This window comes from Triticum urartu, chromosome 2 (genome assembly GCF_003073215.2).
Source record: "Triticum urartu cultivar G1812 chromosome 2, Tu2.1, whole genome shotgun sequence".
Classification (NCBI taxonomy): domain Eukaryota; kingdom Viridiplantae; phylum Streptophyta; class Magnoliopsida; order Poales; family Poaceae; genus Triticum; species Triticum urartu.
The window spans coordinates 113,818,613-113,834,143 of record NC_053023.1 but is presented as its reverse complement, the minus strand read 5'-3'; the positions used below and the strand labels follow the sequence as shown (position 1 = coordinate 113,834,143).

At 45.8% G+C, this 15,531-nt stretch overlaps 1 protein-coding gene across 1 annotated transcript; it reads left to right on the top strand.

The window, feature by feature from the left end:
* Positions 1-12,059: 12,059 nt before the first annotated feature.
* Positions 12,060-12,629, top strand: LOC125541237. The gene has a single exon (XM_048704695.1). It carries the CDS (start codon positions 12,138-12,140, stop codon positions 12,396-12,398), a length of 261 nt encoding a protein of 86 aa, XP_048560652.1. The 5' UTR covers positions 12,060-12,137; the 3' UTR covers positions 12,399-12,629.
* Positions 12,630-15,531: the final 2,902 nt, after the last annotated feature.

Sequence of the window (15,531 nt, the reverse complement as noted above, 5' to 3'; positions counted from 1 at the left end):
GGAACTATAGCAAGTTCATATCCATAAGCATAATTCATATTGGCATCTTGGCCACAAGCATAGCAAGCATCATCAAAGAGGGATATTTCAAAAGAATCAACGGGATCATAACAATCATCATAGCATTCATCCTTCGGTAAGCACGAAGGGAAATTAAACAATGTATGAGTTGAAGAGTTACTCTCATTAGAAGGTGGGCACGGGTGATCAATCCGCTCTTCCTCCTTTTGTTCTTCGCTCTCCTCCTCATCTTTTTCATCCAATGAGCTCACAATGTCATTAATTTCTTCTTCCATAGATTCCTGCAAAATATTAGTCTCTTCTTGGACAGCGGAGACTTAATCAATAAACGCATAAATATCGGCATTGTATTCATAATTCTCATAGCAATATTTAAGGATAGCCAAATTTTCAGGTCTATAAACTGAATCATCAAAATCTTTAAACTCTTTAAACAAAGATTCAATTTCACATGCACCCTTAAAAGCAACAAATTCTTCTATTCGTTCCACACCATAGTAATCATATATACCTCTAGCATAAGAAGCCAAGGTTTTATTATCATTAAATTTGCATGAAAAGGGAAGGTGTGGAGCCTTCATCCTAGAGCAACAAGTATAATCATATCTCAAGCATAGTTGCCTAGCATACCACTTCAACATATAAATTTGATCCCATAATAGTTTCCCTTTTTGAGTCAAGTGATAATCCCTAAAGTATTCACGTTGATCCAACATGTCTCCCATTACAAAATTTAATGGGGTTTTCTCGGGATTATCAAAGTAGTACATAATATCTTTCACATAATGAGCATCAAGGGTTTTAGGAGGTTCCCCATCTCCACGAGTAGCAAGTAAACCTAATTTTTTTGGTATTTCGTGTTCCATATCCATAACTAAAGATAGAGAACAACTAAGAACAGCAAATAAAAATTACTTAGTGATAAAGCAAACAAGCACACACGAGAATATTCACCCCATGCTATGGCTCTCCGGCAACGGCGCCAGAAAAAGGTCTTGATAACCCACAAGTATAGGGGAACAATTGTAGCCTCTTTCGATAAGTAAGAGTGTCGAACCCAACAAGGAGCTAAAGGTAGAACAAATATTCTCTCAAGTTCTATCACCCACCAATACAACTCTACGCACGCTTAACGTTTGCTTTGCCTAGAACAAGTATGAAACTAGAAGTACTCTGTAGGTGTTTTTGGATAGGTTTGCAAGATAATAAAGAGTGCGTAAATAAAAAGTAGGGGATGTTTAGATAAAGAAACAATAAATTTAGTATAACAAGTGTGGAATTAAAAGTGGTGGTAGGAGTTGTGAAATTGTCCCTAAGCAATTGACTACGTTACTAGACCGATAGCAAGTTTTATGTGGGAGAGGCCACTGCTAGCATGTCATCCCTGACTTGGAATTCTATGCACTTATGATTGGAACTATTAGCAAGCATCCGCAACTACTAACGTTCATTAAGGTAAAACTCAACCATAGCATTAAGATATATTGGTCCCCCTTCAATCCGGTATGCATCAATTTCTATGCTAGGTTGAAGCTTCTGTCACTCTTGCCCTCCAATACATAGTCCTATCAACATACAACTAACCCTATGCTGTGATCCACACGCGCGCTCATATGATGGGCACCAAAGGACAGCAACATAACCACAAGCAAATTAAATCAATCATATTAATTCACCAATCACCGATAGGACAACGAAAATCTACTCAGACATCATAGGATGGCAACACATCATTGGATAATAATATGAAGCATAAAGCACCATATTCAAGTAGAGGGTACAGCTGGTTGCGGGAGAGTGGACCGTTGTAGATAGAGTGGGGAAGGTGATGGAGATGTTGGTGGAGATGGCGTAGGTGTTGGTGAAGATCGCGGTGATGATGATGGCCCCGGCGACGTTCCGGCGCCACCGGAAGCGAGGGGGAGAGAGCCCCCCTCCTTCTTCTTCTTCCTTGACCTTATCCCTAGATGGGAGAAGGATTTCCCCTCTGGTCCATGGTCTCCATGGTGTGGGAGGGGCGAGAGCCCCTCCGAGATTGGATTTGTCTCTTTGTCTCTCTCTGTTTCTGCGCTCCTGGATTCTGCCCTTTCACCATTTCTTATATATCCGTAGATCCGTAACTCCGATTGGATTGAAACCTTCGCCCAGATTTTTTTCCCAAAAATTAGCTTTCTTGCGGACAAAGAAGAGAAGCAACCGCCTTACAGGGGGCCCACGAGGGTCAGGGGCACGCCCTCCTGCCTCATGGCCACCTCGGGCACCTTCTCACGTTGATTCTTCTTCCCATATTTCCCAAATATTGCAAAAAATATTCTCCGGCCGTTTTTATTCCGTTTGGTATGGGGTTTCTGCGAAACATAAAATAGCAACAAACAGGAACTGGCACTGGGCACTGGATCAATATGTTAGTCCCAAAAATAGTATAAAAAGTTGCCAAAAGTATATGACAGTTGTATAATATTGGCATGGAATAATCAAAAATTATAGATACGACGGAGACATATCAGACGCAGACTCTGAAGATGCGCCAGCACCACCGAAGCAGAAGAAGAAGAAGAAGAAGAAGAAGAAGAAGAAGAAGAAGAAGAAGGCAAAAGCTTTGAAGCCATCTGCTGCGCCAACCGCTTCGCCTATGAAGCCCTTGAGGGCTGCACCTCCTGAACCTAGTGTGCGGTCAGAAGACTTGTCTCATGTCTCCAAGAAGACCAAGAACCCAAGAAGATTTCTGGGCATGACTTGACTCCTGCTGCTGTTCTGCGCAACGAGGAAGACACCATTGATCTGTCCAGCGATGAAGATCTTGGTGATGAAGCTCTAGAGATGTTGATCAAGAGCAAGCAAGAGGTGGAGATCTTCAATGATCTACCCCTCTTTGATGTTATCATTTTGAACAACTTCATCGATGAGTGGTTCGACGACCAGAGCATCAGTATTGATGACTTGCAGCTGCCAGTGGACACCAGTGTCACTTTTCATGGAGCTATTGCAAACGAATTGGCCTTAGCTCAGAAAATCGTTGAGCTCAAGAACAAGATTGATCATGAGAAGGCGCATTTCAAGAAGCACATGGCCAAGCTCAGTGTGGCTGATGTGCAAATCTTCAAGAAGATGTTGCATGATCTCAAGGCTGAATTCCACAAGAAGCGTGAAGAAGCCAAAGGCTCACGCGAGCGCATGAAGTATTATGCGCAAAAATGTGTTCAAGCGCATAATGAAGCTGAGAAGCGAAAGGCTCTTGGGCGTCCTGGCATCGACCCCGGGATGGCTGCCAAGCAAAAGAAGAAGTCTGCTGAAGCCCAACCTGAAGCTCAACGGCAGGATCAACCAAGTATTGTCTTCCCTGTCAGCATGACTGGCTCGAAGCCAAAGGTCCCCTCGGCAGCTTCAGAAATGAAGAAAACACGGCAAGCCGAGGGTGAAGCCAGGAAGATGAATCTCAAGAACACCTCTGATGATGCTCCCTCCAAGAAGAGATTGAAGACAAAGGCTTCAAAGTCTTCAAAGAAAGAGCGCGATGCTGCCCCAGAGCCCCTCATTGTTGAACCTATCTCTGTTGCTCTTCCTACTTCCACCAACCGAGAATGTCACCTTGTGATCCATGAGCCTGCTTCCACAGAGGCTCCAGAAAGTGAAGAAGTTCCAGCTATTGACCCCACCGCAGCTCAAGACATTGGTCATGAAGACAATGTGCATGATGATGAAGTCCTTCCTCAGCTCGAGCCCTAGTCGGTATCATCGCCTGCTCCAACGAGCAGTGAACTTATTAGCATTGGCCGTCCATTGACACCAATTGCTCAAGATGACTGATGAGCTGAGCACCAACAACAAGGCACCCCAGTTCAAGACGAGACACCATGAACTCCCCCTGCTCAAGTTACCTCTTCAGCACTTGATGATGAAGACTACATAGAACAGACCACCCCTTCTCCAAAGGCGTCGCCAGCGTTCCGCAGGCTTCGTAGCCACAGGTCTCCATGTCGAGCATCCCAGAAGAAGAAGCGCAGCACACTAGCTCAGTAGCACGTCAAGTGTTTCCTGAAGCCACTCCTTATGTGACTGCCTCTGAGTCTGAAGCCAAGGCTGCTGAAGACATTCCGGCTGCATCAGCCGAAGAAGAAATAGGAGAAGAAAGAGAAGAAGAAAGAGAAGCCACACCCCCAGCAAGTGATCCCGTCATTCTCGAGGAGAATGTGATCGTGCCCAACCCTCCAGTCGTTGAACAGATGGAGGTTGAAAACCCTGAGGCTGCCACCAACAACACCACTAAAGTCAATGACTCAGTCATGGCTGAAGACAATGTGGAGCCTGAAGCCAATGTGCAAGATGACACCACTACGACGCCAATCACCACTGATGGCGTCGTTCCTCCACCAAGGCTACACACCACGGAATGTGTGTTCAATCATGGCAAATTGGTAACTGTCAGATGGCCAATTCTGGTTCCACCCACTGCTCATGGGCCACGGTATGATTACCATGTGGAGCATAGGCCTCAAGTGCAGAAGCCCAAGCCACGTCTGCCAAGGCTTCCAAGTGCTGTCACCACTCATGGCTCATTCAACGTGCTCAGCTTCAGAGAGCACAATAATTTCTTTGACAACGCCAAGAACCCATACACAAAGCCCAAAATATCCTCTAACAGATTTTGGAGCCATCAGCAGCGAAGCTATTACTCATGCATCATGTACAACCAAGACCGGATCTTTCCACACAAGCGTCTGGATTGTGATGCTATGGCTGGGCTGCCATGTCTTGAAGAGGCTCTTGACTGCTTTAAGGATGTTGGTCGTCTGCCCTTTGTGACTGATAAGGAACACTGGAATGAAGAGCTTCTGCTGCACTTCTATCCCACTTTACACATTCGAGACTACAACAGGGATCCGACGACTTGGGTCCTTGAGTGGATGACAGGTGATGTTCATCATGAAGCCAAAGCTCAAGACATCATCGAGCTGACTTCCCTGCCCACTCTAGGTAAGTTATATGAACCTGGTTGTCAGCTTCATAGGAATGAGCTGCAGAGCATTTTTCAGAAGCCAGAGCCAAATATGCGTCAAATGCTTAGCATGATGAAGCCATTGCCACAAGACGCTGAATATCCAAAGGAGTTCTTTGTGAAGGACCTTGAGTACTTTCCACGCATAGTGTATCATGTTCTGAGGCGTACTCTATGTCCCATCAAGGGACATTCTTCTAAAGCTAAACTTGAAGGCGCCATGAAGACTTTGGTATTCTATATCATCAATGGCATCAGGTTCAACACCCAGGATTTCTTCATCAGACAACTTGCTACTTCTGGGGTTGATCTGTTTGGCCTGAAGTTCTATGCACCATGGGTGATGCGCTTGATTAAGCTTCATTCCACCATTGACTATCATCCCTCAGCGCGCAACCATATTATTTTTCTGCCTGAAGTTGATATGTCCATTGAAGTCATCTACCTCGAGCCTGCAAAGAAGCAACCCCACCTTCAGAATGCTGAATTTCAAAGCTTCTCGCAGCCAATCGAAGGAATTCTTGTGCCCAATGCTGCAACCCCTGCATACCCTCTGGCTGGCAACATGTGCTTTCTGCACCGAGCCAACACTAAAGGCACTGCAAGCACAATTGCTCAAAGGCCTCAGAAGCGTTCTCGTGTACTCAATGACCGAGAGCTTCTGGTGGATTTGCATCAAAAGCAGGATAGGCATCATGACTGGCTGAAGCGTCAGATGTAGAGTCTCTTGATGGATGTCAATCGCATCCGCAACTTGGCCACCAAGAAGTCGTTCGTTGCACATGAAGCCTGTAGGCGGTTCTAGATGAGCCTCACACTGCTATGTTCTGAAGATGATCTGTGTGCAGATGGATTCACTGAGCAATTCAAGTTTGACTCCAGGCCTCCTCAAAATGCAAACTGGCGTTGCACTCCCTCCATTGAAGATTCTGAGCATTCATCTTTGGCTGCAACTGTTGTTGTGAGAGCCGTCGATCAAGAAGACTACGCCACTTCACCAACCCTGGCTGCACTGCGTCAAGCCCGTCTGCACCACCAAACTCCAACGATGACCCTGCTCCATCTTCTACTCCTGCTGGGAACGAGTAGATCCTCTATGTCTTCAAACCTTTTTGGTCATTACTGATAAAAGGGGGAGAAGCATATGAGGTTGATAGTCTTCAAGTAGGACCAGATGGGTGGTTGCATTATTTTTGCTAAGTTCTTCAACTCTCGTTTTGAAACAATTTGGCTTTTGAGTTGTAACACTTGAACTTGATGGTCGCCTGCCACGTTTTGCTGCTACTTTGTGATGCGATGATAAATTCCGCATGAAGTCATTCTGCAGACGTCCATTTTTCATTGTGCATGTCATTTATCTTCATTATACTTATACATGCATGATGAATTGTCTTCGTGATTTGAAGAGGATCTCCACAAAGTAAAATGTGCCATGTGCATCTGTATTCAAAGGCAAACTACTTATATGCACATCTTCAGGGGGAGCCTTTTACAACTTATGAAGACAATGTCTTTATCCTTAACTCTCACATACTTTTATCCCTGTTGAAAATTTCAACCAGTATGTCATCAATCACCAAAAAGGGGGGAGATTGTAAGTGCATCTAGTGCCACCCCTAGTTGGTTTTGGAGTATTGACGACAAATTTGGTTGAGGGACTAATGTGTTTGTGAGAATTGCAGGATAACACAGGTAGTAGTCCCTTATTGATTCGGTTTACCTACCAGAGATGACTCCTAAAAATGTGTGAAGACTTTGAAGACAATGGTGGTACATGAAGACATTCATGATGAAGAGTATGACATGAGAAGACATTCATATGAAGACTATGGAGTGCGAAGACATAGTTGTTTCGTAGTTTCCTTTTCTTCTTTGTTGAGTCATAGGAACCACCGTACTGTTAAGTGGGGTCCAAGTGAACAAAGTCAGAGTGACTGAAGTGATGCTCAACCAAATCCTATGTCTTCGAGCGAAGACAATGAGAACAAATCTTATCCAGAGTCGGATGAGTCAGCTTTACTTGTAGCCCAAGTCAAGTTGTCGCGTGTGTTTGAAATTTGACCGTTGAACACGTGTCAGTTCCTTAGTGACACAGGGTCATTTCGGACAAATCAGGTCGGGTTGCCTTTTGTCTATAAATAGCCCACCCCCTACACCATAAATTGGTGGCTGCTCAGAGTTAGTGCACGGCTTTTGTAATTTGAGAGCAACCCACCTTCGAAGCATTTGAGAGAGAGATCCTTGCGAGGACAAAGCTCAAAACACCCAGAGCCAAAGAGTGTTAGGCATCACTGAAGTCTTTCTGTCTACGTGACCTGAAGACTTGTTACACTTGAGGACTGTGAATCCTCCAGCCGGTTAGGCGTCGCGTTCTGAGTATCCAAAAGCCATTGTGGATTGCCGGTTAACGAAGTGTGTGAAGGTTTGGAAGTATACCTTGAAGACTTACCAGAGTGATTGGGCGAGGACTGGGTGTCCTTAGCTCAAGGGGAATAAGGTGAAGACGCAGCCTTCTGAGTTGAATCTCAGTCTCCCTAACCAGACATACAGTTGTCACAACAACTGGAACTGGTCTACTAAATCCTTGTCTTCACCAAGCAACTGATTCTATCCTTCACTTCACTTTACAGTTTGTCTTCGTGAAGTCATTGCCTACCTATCTGTTTTGATTGACTTCACTGAGTGAAGACTATTAACTGTTTGGTTTCATATTGTCTTCCATCATGATCCATACTACATAGCTGCTGATAGTCTTCGTGCTTTCACTTCATTGCATAATTGACTATGGCCTATCTAGTGTAGTCTACCTTCCATTGCATATTAATAGATTCATTTCTACTGCTTGTCTTCAAGACCTCGTGTTTTGAAGACTTTCGCAAAAATCGCCTATTCAACCCCCTCTAGTCGATAACTAGCACTTTCACCTACTAACCATTCTTTTATGTATTTATTAAGATGTCATCAGCTTGGTGTGAATAATAAGTGCCAATGTACCTAGCTGTCAAATTGTTCTGTTCTGTTTATAGAAGTAATTCTGCATTTATGACAGTACAGCTTCAGTTTGTTTACTCTTGCAAGTCCTAAGAATGCTTTCTTTCCCCTGCCCTGTTCCCGCATGGAAAACCAGGAGTCATCTCCACTTATTCGCATTTCTTCACAGCCATATATTCCACCTAATCCTATGCCGCTTCCTGAAGCTAGCATCGTCGATATGCTTAATGGTGCCTCCATTCCTGACGGCACTCCTGTCCCTAATGATATCATGGATGAACGTCTTTGACCTACTTAATGTACTAGGACTTCGCCTACATCGTGATATTCCATCCCCCATTCAGTTTGACCAACATTTTGCATACATAAAAGAGATGGGACGAGTGCTAAAAGAAGATTATGTACAATGGCAAGCATACAATATGGAAACAGAGACGGAAGAAGTGGATGAAGCAAGCAGTGCTTCCGCAAATGGAGAGTAGAGAAACTGAAAATGGCATGATTATGGCTTCCTCATCAGATGAAAATTGAATTATATTGATATTGTGATCTGTAGATGAGTGTACGAACTTTGGCGCGTATGGTACTACTCAGTTCACGATCTACTTGCTCTTATTCCGTTTATGTAAAACTTGTGTGACTTCATTTTATTTCAATTTGTGCTGTAGTTTTTTCATGTAAAATACTTGAACTAGCTTATATTAAATAAATAAACATCCATGAACGCCACTTCTACAATCTGCACCCTTTACCAAGACTAATAAATAAGAACAATGTATACAACAAAATACAGTGTCATACGCTGCCACGCGTACAAGGCGTGGTGTGCCGCCGCGCGGGTATAAGCTAGGATAATATCCTATATGGTATATCTAAGTAAATACTTTCATTGGAATGCACATGTAAACCATCCACATCGTCAAGTGTATGCGACCAATTCATTTTTGAAAAAGATAAATCTCCAACATTTGGATTTTGCCCACAGCAAATTGTACGTCAACTTTAGTTGACATAAGGATGGCAAGTTTAGTTCGCACACATGGCAATTTTCTGACAAAAAACAAATTACAAGTAAAATTGCTATGCTTGTCAACTAAATTCATCATCCTCGTAATAATTAAAATTGCCATAATAAGCCTTCGAGTTGCCATTGGCAAAATCCGAATGTTCAGGACTTATCCGGGCCCTTCATTTTTTTAGTTTCACTTTCTGTCACGTGCAAGCCCTTAACATTATCAAGCTCATGTAAGCAAGTGATCTCATTTGAATCCACATGCAAGCCATTCACATCACCAAATGCATGCAAGCAATCCACTTTTCATTTTCCACCACATGCAAGCGCTCCACATATTCAACCGGTGCAACCTGCAAGCCCTCTTACATCAATATTTTTTTTACTTTTTATTGTTCAGTAACGAATAATTGGACTTGAATGTCACGAGTCAATATAACATGCATCGGTCGTCCATTTATCTCTAGGTTTCCTATCGTTGTATGATGAGAACGTGGTGCGGTATTATTCTCATATATTTAATATATATAATTTAAGAGCTATAAATTTTCGTACCAACGTGTCGGGCCTTATCTAGTTGAGAAAAGATCTGCGTCCAGTGATTGCTGTTTCCTTGTTGGATTGGTGAGTCAATGGAGAATCTCTTTCATGCACGGGCCCTACCACACGATGCTAGTTTCTCTACATTGAACTTATCCCCAGGGCTAGCTAATGAGCTTGCCACAGGCCGGTTGCTGCAAGCATATGAATACTTTCTTCATGGTGAAGCATATGAATATAATCTAAGAGCAACTCCACTCGTTCGGCCCCTCAGCGTATAGGCCGGCGCTATTTTGGGCACGCGTCCGGCGATTTTTAGGCCCTAGGGACGACTTGGGTCACAACCACACCCCCCGGTGCCGCCTCCAAGGCATAGTAAATTCAAACTTGGTCCGTTCTTGCTACCCAAAAAATGCCACAAGTCCGGGGATCAGCGCCACAAAAGTCCCGGCGATCGGTGATCACCTTGCCACAGTTCGGTGATCAATAAAAGTTCGACGTGCAAAAAAAATGACGCGTAGGCAATGCATCAAACGGCGGCGTCGGCCTCCGGCGTCGGAGGAGTCGGCGTGCGCGGGCTGATCGGCGTCGACGTGGCTTCAGTGCTGGGCGTCGTGGAGGCATCATCTCCCGGGCTTGGCGGCGTTGGGGTCGGCGTGGGAGTTGGCGCCACCGTCGACGGCATCTGGTTCAGGATGAGGCCGCGCTCCGTCAGGTACCACGCCTTGAGCTGCTCGTCGTCGCTACGGAGCATGCCCCCCCCCAATCAGGAAAGCCAGGTCGGTGTTCCTTTTCTTCGCGGCGACGTTGGTCCGGAGCAGGTCGAGCTTGACGGCGTTGTTCGTCATAGCCAGGCGAGGGCGCGCAGCCCCAGGGAGACGCCGAGAATCCAGCCGGCGACCCGACGCTCTGCTGGCTGCAGGCGTGCGGGCCGTGGCCGCCGGGCGGATTCATCATCCCCGCGCGAGACGCCTCGGCCTTTTCCGTCGCGCGATCCGCCTGCTCGGCCAAGGCAGTCGCCGCTGCCAGAGCCGCTCTATCTCAGGCCTTCTTGGCATTGAGCCTGTTCCGCCGGTCGGTGGTGACAGCCTCCTGGCGCTGAACCTCCACCTTCCAGTCGGCATTTGACATGCTCGAGGGCTTGGACGACGGCGCCCTCTGCTTCCTCTGCTTCGACTGGGAGGCGCTGGCATTGGTGGCGGTGCGAGGGGCGGCGTACTTATTCAGCGGCATGGCGGCCGGATGGAGGGGAGAGGGAGGAGAATGGCGGGAGTAGAGGGAGATGGAGGGAAACGGAGGGGGAAAAGCAGGGTGATCGTCGGGAAAGGGTCTTTGTCTCACCGACAGAGCGGACCCACGCGCCTTTTCGCTTCGGCCGGCCCTCCCAGGCGCCCACGGGAGGCTTGGGTTCGGCTCGGGTACGTCGGCTGTTATTTCAGCCCAAACCGGCGATAAATGAGATACTGAGGGCGCGACAAGGCCAATTTTTTGGCACCGACGCAAAAAAATGGCCTTGGGGGGGCCTCTTGGGGACGCAGCTGAAGATGCTCTAATGAATTAGCCGCCCGTGTCCCATCAGCCAAAATAGTTGCCTACTCTTGTCACGGCTCAGTTTCCTGCTAGTGCCAACATGGTCTTCACTTGTGTGACAGTCACGTCAAGGCCATGAAATGCATATAGCCGCTGGGATTGCGGAAGGTGGTGGCGACATTACATGGTGACTTCGATTTGGTGGTGCTTCTCAAGTACCGATCTCGAACTTCGGGGTGAAAATCTAAGGTCAAACTCTAATTGGTTATACCTAGCAATGGCGATGTTTTTGTGTCGTTACCTTGTTGAAGGCATTGCTCGGACTTGATCTCCAGGGTGAAAACCCATGGTCTAACCTTCGGCGGTTGGACCTGGCGATGGCGGCACTTGAGTGTTGTTCCCTTTCTGAAGGTGTTGCTATTGGAGAACTTCTTCGTTGTACTTGTGATGTTAAAAATGGTTGGTGCGGATATGGTCGCTGCTGTAACTTGTTGATCATTGTTTTGATCACTTTGCAGTTTTTTTTTCTTTTTACGCCACCAAGGCATAGCTTGTATCTTGTATGACTTTGCTATTTACCGGTGTGATTTTTTATATGTGTGTTGGTGTTGGCTGTGTGCATCTTAGTTATGCAGAGGTCGGGTGTGTGCTCATTGTGTTTGTATCCCCTTGATGCTTTATTTTGAGTTAATAAAATCCATCCTTTATCCAAAAAATCAGCCAAAATAGTTAGGGTCAAACGATGTCATATGCACTTGCTCATTACTAGCATCGCGGTAAGTGTAGCGACTAAACTAATGATCGATGCGATGCTCAAGGCTGAAATTTACCTTTGCCGCCCCCCACCAATAACTGAGACGAGATTCGGATTCTGATCAACACCCCTCGCAGCCTGCAGATAGAAACGAATAAACTATAAAGTCACGCGATGCTTCCAGGACCGGATCGACTATAAAAGGAGGCACGACCGCGAGAAGCTCGGCAGTCTCCAGCTGCAAGGACTAGATAAGCTGGTTCTGAGGTTCTGAACACCAAATAGTATAGGCCATGCCGATAAGGAGCGCCCCGTGTGCGTGGACGGTGGAGGAATTCAAGAAGTGGGTCGACGTGAACGGCGACGGCCGGATCAGCAAGGCCGAGCTCCGGCAGGCCATCCGCCGCCGGGGCTGCTGGTTCGCCACCGTTAGGGCCGGCCGCGCCGTCCGCCGCGCCGACAGGGACCACAACGGCTACGTCGACGACGCCGAGCTCGAGAACCTCGTCGCTTTCGCGCGGGAACACCTCGGCATGAACATCTCTGCCCGTTAGCTACCTCGCTAGAGCGTTACCTGCTCAGACTAATGCCCAGTATCGTGTGATGCGTTCAACTTGACATGGAAGCTTCTCCTGAATAATACTATGTGTAAAAATCCAGGAGAATTTGTCAAGGTTTGTTACGACGACGACGTCTGCTACTATGTATGCAGTTGCTTAATTGTGAGTGTGTCTGCTGTAAGATTTGAAAGTTGCATGAAGTGCTCAATATATACAAGTTGTACTCGTGGCTTGCGCATTTTGACTGCGGACCTTCGCTGCGGAACGGGATCCTCTAACATAGAGAAGCAAAGTAACCGTGTCTTGGCTGCTGGGGATGGCCGCGTCTCCTTTGACTGCTCGATGCCGTAACCGTACCCCAAAATTTGGAAGGGCGTATGAATACTGCATCTTTTTGTTGATGGATTACATTTGTTTTGCCTAGTCGCGCTCCTCCAGCATTTTAGCTCAGTCGTCCACTCTGAAGTTCTCACAAGTGTCCCAACGGAACTGTCAAGTCTTAGGACATGAGCCTGACGACGTATCATCAACAAATGTTATTTCACGATGCTACTCTGCTGTACAACGATACACTCTCCTTCAAGAATTATTCGTACCAAACATACCATTGTATTTCACAAGAGGTAGGGTTGAGCAATTATTTCCTGCATACTGAAAAGGCACCGCACAATATGAAGGTGAAATCCATCAGAAATGAGCCCACATCCACAACTCTAATGATCTTCGCCTTGCACAGTTTTGGGCACCACCTGAGATGAAGGCACACGGGACGAAATGCAGTTATGCGCTGCTTTCATTGCGTTAAGAAAGGATAGAACAGTTATACAGTTGATCACATGGCTGGAACAAACTGAAGAAAATAAAAACAGCCAAGGACCAACAGCAGCAAAAGTTGACGCATTACAGCAAATTAGTCAGGGCGTGTGATCTGTCAGCAAGTGACTGGACTCTTTTCCTTCCAGTGTCCGACCAAAGTGCAGCTTCAATCTGGAGCTTGCAGAATACCACCGACACCGAGCAGGAATGGTGGCGATCGTTCCTCTCCTTCCTAATGGACCACCAGGTCAAGGCGATCGCCGAGCTTAGGAAAGAACTTCGAACATTCTTGAGCAACCGCGGTAGAATCTCCTGATGTGTCCTTCATGGATTGGTCAGTCAATATAGAATCTCTTTCATGCACACAGGCCTACCACATTGCTACTTCCCACACATGAAATTTTTCCATGCTAGCCAATGAGCTCGCTGGCTGTTGCAAGAATGGGAATACCTAATGAAATATCTGCGACGCGTCAGGCAAGAGTGTTTAGAATTGAACTAGGATCAACGGCCACACATGGTTTTGGGTTTATACTTTATAGACGGCAGTTGGGCTGTGAACACATCTCCATATGAAGAGACTTAGCCAAAACCGTCAGAGATTGAGCCCTACTTGTTGAAATATATTGCCCACCTCCTTCCATCAGATCGGTTTTTTGGTTGCATTGGTTAGAGCATGCACTTCTACATAGTATCAAAGTCAAGAGGTCTTGAGTTCAAGACCCGGCTGACGCAATTAAATTATAGCCCACTTTTGGTCCACGTTTAGGCCTGAGGGAGCCACACGTGAGGGGGAGTGTTGACGTATAATGTGCCGCTTAGTCTCTTCCATCAAATCGGTCTTTTGCTTGCATCGGCTAAAGCATGCAATTCAATATGGTATCCTAGCCAAGAGGTCTTGAGTTCAAGACTCTGCCAACGCCCTCCATCAGTTCAGACTTTTGGATGAGTTGGCTGAAGCATGAATTCAATACTACTGAAGAAATACAACACAGAGAGGAAATCTATCGCTCAACTCTCTAATGAGTAGAGCGATCTTTGCCCGGCTGTCCATTTCGCATTGCGATCTTTGCCTATTAAAGCCTGGCCAGTTCATTCGCCACTGTTTTCAAGGCTTGCACTGCTTGAGATGAAGGCCTATCTCAGGCGGTTCGGAGATGAGAGACGACCCGTCACTGATGGACCGTTCCATAGTAGTGTTGGCAGGTGGCATGGAAATGATAAATGACATCGAGAAAAAAAAAACTTTGAACATTCTTAGGCCTCCTTTGGTTTAGAGGAATTTCATAGGAATTCTAGAGGATAGGATTCTTATAGGATTTTTTCTTTTAGAGCCCTTTGGTTCATAGGAATGGATTCCTATTCCTACATAGGCTTGGTTCCTATCCTCCACATTTCATAGGAAAATAAAAAAGAGCCTAGACTCAATGAAAAAATTCCTTTGGTGTCAACCAAATGACATCTTGTTTCCTATTCCTACTCATAGGATTTGAGATACATGTCATCTCATTTCCTACAAGATTCCTATTCCTATGATAATTCTATCCTATGAACCAAAAGAGGCCTTAGGCCTCTTGGTTTAGAGGAATCTTGTAGGAATTTCATAGGATAAGATTTTTATAGAAAAAATTCCTTTGGAGCCCTTTGGTTTATAGGAATGGAATCCTATTCCTATGAAGGAATTCTTCCTATCCTTCATATTTCATAGGAAAATAAACATTAGCCTAGACTCAATGAAAAAAATCCTATGATGTGAATCAAAGAGCATCTCCTTTCCTATTCCTATTCATAGAATTTGAGATACATGACATCTCATTTCCTATGACTTTTCTATTCCTATGATTTTTCCTACACTATGAATCAAAAGAGGCCTTAAGCAATTGTGGTAAAATCTCCCTGATGTTTCCTTCTTGGATTGCTCGGTCATGGAGAATCTCTTTCATGCACGGGCCCTACGACATTGCTACTTCCCCGACTTCAAATTTATTCTCAAGCTAACTAATAAGCTTTCTGGTCGCTGCAAGCATATAGGAATATAATCTACAGTTGAACAGTGCATGCATACACTTGCGCTTACTAGCCTTGCATGCATTCCGTGTAGTGAGTAGTGACTAGGTCGGACACAAGCCTGAAATTCAGCTAGGTCGGACTCCACCAAGAAATGAGATATACGATTCAGAGCACCGCCCCCTCGCAAGTCGCAACCTGCAGATATAAACGAATAAAGCCACGAGATCGTACATGGGTGTAACGATCCAACTATAAAAGGAGCTGCAGCCGCGAGAGGCTTCGAACCATCCATGATCGATGC